At 46.3% G+C, this 10000-nt stretch overlaps 2 protein-coding genes across 4 annotated transcripts in view; one reads left to right on the top strand and one right to left on the bottom strand.

Annotated features, from left to right (window-relative positions):
• Lrrc74a (leucine rich repeat containing 74A) overlaps window positions 1-7809 on the bottom strand; it is a 36697-nt gene extending 28888 nt beyond the window's left edge. For all 3 annotated transcript variants that reach the window (XM_031357104.1, XM_031357103.1, XM_031357105.1), the window contains exons 1-3: window positions 7465-7809; window positions 5462-5590; window positions 1468-1640 (exon numbers count right to left, since the gene is read on the bottom strand). In XM_031357104.1, the coding sequence (XP_031212964.1) occupies window positions 1468-1640; window positions 5462-5590; window positions 7465-7510 (348 nt within the window). In that variant the 5' untranslated portion in view covers window positions 7511-7809. The remainder of the gene's footprint in view (window positions 1-1467; window positions 1641-5461; window positions 5591-7464) is intronic.
• An 84-nt stretch (window positions 7810-7893) lies between these two features.
• Angel1 (angel homolog 1) overlaps window positions 7894-10000 on the top strand; it is a 36780-nt gene continuing 34673 nt past the window's right edge. The window contains exon 1 of the mRNA XM_031355422.1: window positions 7894-8421. The gene's annotated coding sequence lies outside the window, so the exon portion shown is untranslated. The remainder of the gene's footprint in view (window positions 8422-10000) is intronic.

The following is a 10000-nucleotide window of genomic DNA, read 5'->3' as shown; positions in this document are numbered from 1 at the left end:
GTCTCATATAGACCCAGGCTTGCCTAGAACTCACTATTAGGCCAATTTGACTTTTAAATCCTGATCCCTCCACTTCTGCCTGCCAAGTGCTTCCCACCATAGCAGCATTAAGCAGTGTTATTACCATATACAGTGTTATTACTAATTAAAAAAAAGTGTTTGTGTGTATGTGTATTTTGGGTGGTAGCTGGGGGGACAGGCAGGGTTTTGAGACAGGGTTTCTCTGTGTGGCACCGGCTGTCCTGGAACTCCTTCTGTAAAATCAGGTTGTCCTGGAACTCACAGACATCTCCTGAGTGCTGGGACTGAAGGCATGGACCACCACTGCACGGTGTGCATGCATACGTATGTGTGAGTGTGTGTGTGTGAGTGTGTGTGAATGTACATGTTGTGCATATGTTCCTGTGTACACAGCATGAGAAAGCCAGAGGTTGAGATCAAGATATCTTACTCTATTGTTCAACATCCCCCCACCCCTTTTTGAGACAAGGGCTCATTGTATATTCCTGGTTGGCTTGGCACTTACTACGGAGACCTGTCTGGCCTTACACTCCTGGAGCTCTGTCAACCTCAGCCTTCCAAGTGCTGAGATTAAAGGCATTCTCACTACCATGCAAAACTGCCACTGCATTCTTGATAGTCTAGCTCATGATTGGCACACAGTGAGACCCAGGGATCTGCAGGTCCCTGTCCCACCTGGGCCAGGGTTACAGGTAGATACCACAAAGCCTGGCTTTTACATGAGTGTTGAGGATCTAACCTGTGCTTCTCATGCTTGTGTGGCAGACGCTCTACCAACTGAGCCATCTCTCTCTTACTGGTTTTTAGATGTCCCCTCTTTAAGATCTGCCTATTTACTTCTCTGGGCTTCTCTGAAATCAAACCTCCTCTTCATGCTCTTAAGTGAACAGTCATGGAGACAGTGAAATGCAGTTGTCAAAGTCTCCATGACATAGCCAGTTTTATGTAATTGATTATATAAATCTGTGATGAAGCCAAGGTCAGGTCCTTGTTTGGTCATGGCAAGGTAAGAGTTAATGTTATCCATGAGGAAAAATGCGATTTACTCTGCAATAGGATGTCTAAAAAATGTGAATGTGAAAGATAGACATTGAGTGGAGTGGCTCGGTAGTGGCTCTATGCATGGCCAAAGTCAGCTTTGGAGTGGAGACCCAGGCCTACATTTTGTAACCGTAGTAACTCTTGGGCCTGGTTCTAGCCCATACATTTTTCTGGGACCCACAGGCTTGATGACTTGCTTCCCGACTAGGGAAGGCCACAGTCTTCAAAGTACAGCCTCTTCCATGAACTAACAGGGAAAAATGACTAAAATGGCCAGTGACTAAGAAAGGTCCAGGGCAGACTGGTCTTTAGACACCAAAGGGGGCTCCCTCTGAATCTCAAACCAGCCACCCCGTTAGTCGTCTTCTGTCAGGTTCGATGTGTCTCACTGGCCAGCATGCTCACCACCAGAGTTATAGCAATGGCTTTGGTACCCATGGGGCCTAGACCATGGTGGCTGAGGTTCACGCAGGACTCTTCCATGTTCTGGATGAAGTAGGTGGCAGGCACTACACCCACTAGTTTGCAGGCCTCCAGGTACAGCTCCTTCTGTCCGATGTTGAAGAATTTCTCTGTGTCTGTATAGAAAATCAGAATGAAGTCAGGTTTCATTTCTGGTCTGCCTCAGTTCCTCCACTCTAGTCCCAGGGGACATGCTCCTCTGCCTGGGATCTGGGCTTGTGCTCTAGGACCCGGCTCTTCCATGTGTGTACAGGAGTGGGACCAAATGTTGAGGTCATCAGAACGTGGCTACAGTAAAAGGTTTCTGAAGGTGTGATGTTCACAAATTAATTTACAGTCACGCATATGATGATTTCTGGTGTGTTTCTGCTGCACGTGAGGCAACACTGAAGGGCAAAGGAGGGGGCCCAGAACTGTTAACTTTTGATGGTTGAAGGAGTCTATATTTCAATTTCAGTTTCACTAGCACGGTTTTTTTGTTTTTTGTTTTTAATTTTTTAATTTTAATTTTTGTTTTTCAAGATAGAGTTTCTCTGTGTAACCCAGGGCTATTCTGGAACTCGCTCTGTAGACCAGGCTGACCTTGAACTGAGAGATCCATCTGCCTCTGTCTCCCAAATTCTGGGATTAAAGGCGTGAGCCACCACCATCTGGGTTAGCAATGTTTTTCTGGTTTTGCTTGTTTGTTTGTTTGTTTTGTTTTTTGTTTTTGTTTTACTATTACTATTTAATTTCTGTGTATAGGTGTTTTGTCTGCATGTATGTCTGTGCATTGCATGTGTGCTGGTGTCTGTAGGCACCAACAGAAGGTATTGGACCCCCTTGTATTAGAGTTACAGGTAGCTATAAAGCACCATGTTGGTGCTAGGAACAGAACCTGGATCCCCTGGAAGAGCAATCAGGACTCCTAGCCACTGAGCCATCTCTTCAGCCCCAGCTAGGACTGTTAGAACACAAGCCGTGGTTAGCAGTGCAGCTCAGCCTTAGAGTGGGGTCACGGCTATGTGAGGCCTTGGCTTGATTCTCCAGCACCGCAAAAAAGCATGAGCCATGACTAGTGCTTTGCCAAAGATTTAGGGAAGCACCTGCTTAAACAGAAAGCTAGTTTGTTTTTAATTTAATTTTTTAAAATTTTAATTTAATTTAAAAAATTTTTAATTTAATTTTTAAAATTTTTAATTTAATTTTTTTAAAAATTATTTATTTTTTTTAAAAAAGAGACACTTGTATCACTCCCTTTGCCCATCAGATTATTTAAACAATGAACCCCATGGAATTAGTTTTCTCCAGGAATCTCATGTAAAGAACAGGAAAAGATTGAAGTTAGAGCCAGCCAGAGTAGAAGCTTGAAGGAGAGAGGAGCAGAGCCATTGATGAGGAGCTGGACCACATCTGGCCTTGGATTGCCCAGCTGTGCATACTCCTTGCTCTCTAAACCCAAACCTTATGCTAGGATCCTGAAAATGTACTTGGTGAGGGTGGGCCACTAGATTTCTTTTTATTCTTCTTCACAATGTGGCCACATTGAGCAAATCTCCCTTTTTTTTTTCCTGCTTTCATTAATTGTGTCTTTAATTGACCTATTGAGGATGGGTGGCTGGGCCCAGTTGTTAAGGTTGTCAGGGTTGGGAGCATTAACAACTAGGGTTCTGACCCTAAAAACTCTGGTAACAGTCTCAAGACAACAAATCAGCCCAAGGCAGAAAATAGGAAATTGTTTGGGAATAAGCAAGCTTGCACCATAGCGGGCTTTCCTATCCTGGTGGGCTTTCCCACTTTTGACTCTACTTCCTCAGTGACAAAAGGAGACACAGATTCTACACAGATAGTCCACACTAACAGAAGGAGAACCCTGTCTTTCTATTGCAAACCTCTGGGCTCCCTGGTCCTCAGACTTCAGTCCAGCCTGGCCCACGGTCAGTGGGCATCAAGCCTTCCAAGATGATGGAGAATAAAATGGAACCAGGAACCTCAGGCAAAACATCCAGTATTGCTCTTTGTCACATCTTCTAGTTAGGTAAAATGAGGTGCTGTAAGCAAAATTAACAACAGCCTTAAAGTGCAGAAGAAGCAAGAAAGAATTTCTGGGGCGCAGTTAGTCAGGGTTTCTGTTGCTGTGAAGAGACACTTTGACCACAGCAATTCTAATAAAGGAAAACATTTCATTGGGGCTGGCTTACGGTTCAGAGGTTTAGTCCATCATCGTCATGGAGGGAGGCATGGCAGCACACAGGCAGACATGGTGCTGGAGAAGGAGCTGAGAGTTCTGCATCCAGATCAGCAGGCAGCAGGAAGAGATTGAGACACAACTGGGCCTGGCTTGAACATCCGATACCTCAAAGTCCACACCCAGTGACACACCTTCTCCAACAAGGCCACACCTCCTAATAGTGTGACTCCTTATGGGCCGATAGGGGGGTCATTTTTATTCAAACCGCCAAAAGTGGGGAGGAGTTCTGAGTAGAAGAGGGAATTTGCATGTTGACTGGTGGGAAGGTCTTATAAGCGAATGTTGTGGGTAAGTTTCATATTGCCCCATCTCCCCATTCCCATGGCCTAGGAATCACTGCCTGCCATCTGTGTTTAAGATCACACAAGAGGAGGGGGTTAATGAGGCATAGAAGTAATCTCAGCATTTGGAGATGGGGGAATCAAGAATTCAAGGTCATCCTTGGAATGTAATGAGTTCAAGGCCACTCTGGACCACATGAAACCCTCTCTCAATGAAACAGAACCAACAAAAGAAGGGTGACTTGGGCTAGCCTAAGCTTGCAAAACTGGAGGCTGTTTCTCAGCCAATGGGGCCAGCATCATTCTCCCTTTGTTCACAGATGCTCACAAATGATCTTTTCGGCATCTCTCACCTTAGGGATATTAAGAAGAAGGGGATGGTGAAGGTGTTGTTTGCAAGAACAGAGTGTCTGCTTGAACCCCATCAGCTAGGGTAACCAGGAATGCTTGATTTGTTGAGATGAAACTTGGAACTCTGAAGCGGGAGAAGTAAGAACTCTCAGGTGACCAGAAAGCCACTGAATAAGGGCTACAGAGACACTCTAGGGCACAGCATGGAATACTGACTGCTGAAGACAGGTCAAACATGGCATCAGTTTATGTAGCCCTGGCCAGTTCTTGGTGACTTTGGGTGATTCTCACAATTGTTAAGTCTCTGTTCCTTTTCTAGAAAAGATGTAATAAAGTCTGCCTTCTGGGACTATGGAAATTATGTAAGAGTTACACTGGACCTGGCAAGGTGAGGCCGAAGACGTAGCTCAGAGGTTAAAAAAAGCACATAATGCTCTTCCAGAGGACCTGAATTTGAATTTACCAGAACCTATGTGAAGAAGCTTGCAACTGCCTCTAACTCCAGTTCCAGGTGGGGATCTGCCTTTTTGTTTTTTTTTTTTGGTTTTTTTTTTTTTTTTTTTTTTTTTTTTTTTTTTTTATAGCTCTGGCTGTCCTGGAACTCACTCTGTAGACCAGGCTGGCCTCGAACTCAGAAATCTGCCTGCCTCTGCCTCCCAAGTGCTGGGATTAAAGGTGTGTGCCACCACCGCCCGGCCAGGTGGGGATCTGATCCTTCTGGTTTCCTAAAGCACCTATACTCTTGTGCACACACACACATACACACAGACACAGACACACACACACACACACACACACACACACACACACACTTTAAAAGAAAATCACATGAGAGAGATCAGAAACTTTTGCATGTTGGTTTAGATCTTAGCAATGACCTGATGTGGGTCCTGCTCAGAAGGTCCTGTGTCTTCTGTCCCCAGCCAGCCAGGAGGACAAGGTGGTCTAGAATTGAGTACAACCTTCCGGCTACAATTTTCCAGCAGGACAGAGAGGAACACTCTAGTGGAACTCAGTCTCTCTAGTTTCTGAGGAAGCTGCCTTGCCACCCACCTCTCCTCAGATGTCACCTCACCTTCAATTTCCAGGTCGGTTTCCGAGTCTTCCCGGTTAGCTTTCTCTTTCTCAACACTTGGAAGGGTTTCAGCTTCACAGTAGAGGGTGTCATCGCTGTTCTGATGTGCCAATGCAGCTTCAGTCTCATCTGGAACAAAAACCATATCCCATTCTGGGAATTAAACCTGCGGTGTATCGAGTGACACCTACCACTGACTCCATTAGTCTCTGCCTCTCTCTTCAGCCTTCCATGTCTTGTCTGCAGCCCTTGTCCCAAGCCTCACATATCAGCCCTGCCAGGGAAACCTCCTTCTCTAAGACCTCCTTATGGCTGAATTGCTGGAGTTCTTGTGTCCTCTGTCAACTGGCTGCTCCATCCAGTCCCACTTCCCTGATCTGACTGCTTTTGGTGGGATCCTTGCCCATGTTCCTCCCTCATCATTTGCATGGAAGGATTTTGGGGTCTACTGTTGAGCCTGCTAATCTTTCTGGTTGAATGATGTGCCCCAAAGCCTGAACTTCTTCACGGTCACACACTGTGCAGCGGGGAGGTAGGCGAAGGGGATAACAGGTCAGGACCGGGATCAGATGCAAAGGAAAGATGGAGATGTGTTCCTGGGAGCAAGGGGGACCTCTAAGAAGCTGGCCTAGCTTCTCTTCCTTCAAGTCCAGAAGTGTTCCTGGGACTATGATGGAGAGGATTGAAGATGTCTCCTGAGCTAAAGTTCATTGCTATGATTAAGCGTGCTTGTCTTCATCGAATGAGGCTCTGCTGAGAGTAGCAGTGTGCCCCTATGCTTGCTAGATGTGGTTTGTTCATTGGGCTACTGCATGGTGGGCCCCTGAAAGCCACACACAGCATTCAGAGATGAATCCTTCAGCATCCGCAGGCCTCAGTGCTTCAGGAAGTCATATTTGTGCTGCTGGAAGGCCTAGCAGATAGGGCCAGCCTATTTCTTTCCTTTCTTTTTTTTTTTTTGCCTGTTCATTTTATTTTTACTCTTTGAGAATTTCATACATGTATACCAGCTTTTTGAGTGGGCTAACATTACATACCCCTACCTTCACAATTCAGATTCTAGATGGTGGGCTCCTGAATGACCCCAAGTAGGTGTATGTCTTAGTTTTTGCTCACAGAGTCAGGTCCCAATATTTATTCCCAAGCCTCTGTGACAAGTTTCTGTGTAATGTGTAATTTGAGCAGCAGTGGTTCAGGAGTCAGGAAGGATGTGGCCCAGTCGGCAGCTCTGTGCTCTGAGAAAAGGGATGAAGTCCCAAGTCTCAGTTTCTTTATATGTCAAACAAAGAGAGAGAGAGAGAGAGAGAGAGAGAGAGAGAGAGAGAGAGAGAGAGACAGAGACAGAGACAGAGACAGAGAGACAGAGAGACAGACACAGACACAGACACAGACACAGAGAGACAGAGACAGAGAGACAGAGACAGACGAGACAGAGAGAGACAGAGACAGAGGGATAGAGACAGAGACACAGAGAGGCAGAGAAAGAAGGGAAAGAAAGAACAAAGTGTGTGTGTGTGTGTGTGTGTGTGTGTGCAGTGCCTATGGAAGCCAGAAGCCAGTATCAAGACCCGTGGAGTCGGCATTACAGGTTATTGAGTCACTATGGACTGAACTAAAGTACTCTGGAAGAGTGGAAAGTTCTAAGTGCTGATCCATCTCTCTAGCCCCTCAAACAGTTTTAGAATTCCACTCAACCGGGGGATGCTAGCAAATGAACAACTGTTGGCCAATCCATGTGGTGTAAACAATCCTAACGTGGCTGATTTCTAGCTATCAGTGGGATGTCAACCAATCCACAAAATAGAAATGAAGATTGGCTAGAGCTCCTAAGAGCCAAGTCTAGCATCACATCTCACTATTTGAGTGGTTTTTGAACCCTGTCCCTAATGTCATACTTCATTATCTTCATTGCAGAGACTTGGGCAGAGGGAGAAGGGCACTTGCAATCTGCCAGATCGATTGGACACAACCCTGGGAAGGGTGAGAATTAGGAGCCTTTTCACCTTTGGCCTCGGACTCAAGAGGCTCATTATCATCGAAGTCTTCCATGCTGCCAGGACTCCCTTGGGGGCTGGTGACAGCTTCTTGTCCCCTGGTAGCTGCTTCCCTAAGATGCACACCTGTCCATTAGGCTCTGTTTCAAACTATGTGCACTGCTCTCTTGAGGGTGAATCCCAAGGGAATCTGTAGCTGTTTTTTCATCCCAGCAAGCTTAGAGGATGGCCGGCCTTGATGGGGATCCGGCATGTATGGGATTGTCACCAGCTAGGCCTGGGACTCATCAGGGACAATGGTAGAGCTCTATTCATTGGACCCTGGTCAAAAAGGATGCCCACCCGCTTATGACTTTGTGATTTTCCTTTTATCTTCAACATTCCATGATCTCACGAAGCCATTGTGATCCACGAGGGTGGACCTGGCAACAGCAGGCCTCCCACCCTTTTGGTGGCTCTGGTGGTCATCTTATATGTTTGCTGGGTCTAAGCCCAGACTTGGCTGTGAGTGCTCGGGTGCTGTAGGGGGGCCTCTTAGCGACAGCCTATTTCCTTCTGAGTTAGCACTAAACCTAAGGCTCTTTGTCAGGTGACCGTGAAGCACCGCCACCATGTTTTTCTCTCAAGGTGGCTGCGCCTCAGGTACGAAGTATTTCAGTGATGGGTGAAGTCAGGTTTCTTCTACCCAGTTCTTCCTTTTTTGCTTACACCCGTGGGAGAGCATCCTCGACCTTGGCCCAGAAGAACAAAACCCAAAGCACCACAAGCATATGTCCTATCACCACGGGTCATTGCTACCACAGCATTGCTCATGCCAGACTCCTAAGCTCTTTAACTTCAGGTCGGCATTCCCACGCTCAGCTGTGTTCGCATGTGGAGTTGAAGTTCACTCGAGGTGTGGTGTCAAGAGAACCCAAGGGCTTCTCTGTTGCTCCTTGATTAAGGCTTCAGGGCGTCAACAGTCAGGTCAGTGGCTGGAAGACTTGGGGGAGGGCAAGGGGAAGTCTCCCTTTTGGTTATTCGTAAGATAAAATTCTAGAAATCTGGCTTTGGAAAATAGTTATGTGAGTGTATGTGTAACCAAGGGGACACCTCTCAGGAGCTTGTTCCCTTCTTCGGTCTTGTGTCCGAGGCAAAGTCTCGTGTTTCTATGTCGTATACTATGATGTACTCTAGGATGGCTAGTCCATGAAATAGGCCAATTTTCCTGTCTCCACTTCTCAACGTGCCCTAGGGAATGCTGGGATTACAGACGCACACCACCACACCTGCATTTTTACATAGGTTCTTGTGGACTGAACTCAGGTCATCAGGCTTCTGAGTTCATCTTTGTGCATGAAGTGGAGAATCATTTGTGCATGTGCCTGTTTAGATTGTTTCAGCACAGTCGTTGAGAGTACCCTTCTCTCTCCATTGAAGTCTTTCGTCCATTGTTGAGATTGTGTCCTGCTTGTCTTGTGTCATAACCAGCCAGGCCTGGTGGCACCCAGGAAACAGAACTGAGAGGATCACAAGTTCAAGGCCAGCTTGGACTAGAGAGTTTCAAACAAAACTGAACCCCACAATCAGAATGCAGCATCGTACTGTCTAATTAGACCACTGTACTTTGAGATGACAAGTTTGTGAGATAATCCCCTGCAATGCTGGGAGGGCCTCCCCCACCCCCACCCCCGAGGGCGCTCGGGAGGTGAACTGGTGCTGCATGTGATTCAAAGAGCAGGGTGCTATGATTTTGGCTTGGAGTAAATCCAAGAGGATTGTCTTTTGGGGGTATCATTTGTATATTAAATACTAAGAGAATGATAATTGGACCATCAAGATGACTCATTGGTTAAAGGCTCTTGCCACCAAGCCTGATGGACCTAAGTCGAATCCTTGGACCCCACATGGTAGAAGGAGAGAATGGAATCCTGAAAGCTGTCCTTTGATTCCTGTGTGCCTGCCATGACACAATCCTTGTCCCCCCCAAAATGATGTTGACTTTAAAAATAAGAAAAGAAGGGGTTGGAGAGATGACTTAGCAGTCAAAAGTACTGACTATTCTCTCAGAGGACCCGTGTTTTATTCCCAGCACCCACATGGTAGCTCACAAGGATCTGACAACCCCAGGCTTGTCTGACTCCTGCAGGCACCACACACACACACACACACACACACACACACACACACACACACAGGTCACAGACACATATACAGGCAGAACTCTCATTTACATAAAATAAACATATCTTTGAAAAAAAAGAACAGGGGATAACTTTCTTTTTTCTCTCTCTGTTTTTGTGGTGTGCAAGTGTGTGCACTCATGTGTGTATGCCTTACATGTACATGCAAAGGACAGAGGATTTCAGGAGCCCTATGGGTGTTTTGCCTGCAGGCATATCTATGCACCAAACATGTTCCTGCCCAGAAGAGGGCATTGGATCTCCTGGAACTAGAGTTATAGATAGCTACCTTATGGAGCCTGGGAATATGATCCAAGTCCTCTGAAAGAACAGCCATTGCTCTTAACTACCGAGGAATTACTTTCCAGCCCCTATTTTTTTTT

Source organism: Mastomys coucha, unplaced genomic scaffold (assembly GCF_008632895.1).
Source record: "Mastomys coucha isolate ucsf_1 unplaced genomic scaffold, UCSF_Mcou_1 pScaffold6, whole genome shotgun sequence".
Taxonomy (NCBI): Eukaryota; Metazoa; Chordata; class Mammalia; order Rodentia; family Muridae; genus Mastomys; species Mastomys coucha.
This window is presented reverse-complemented; position numbering and strand designations above follow the sequence as displayed.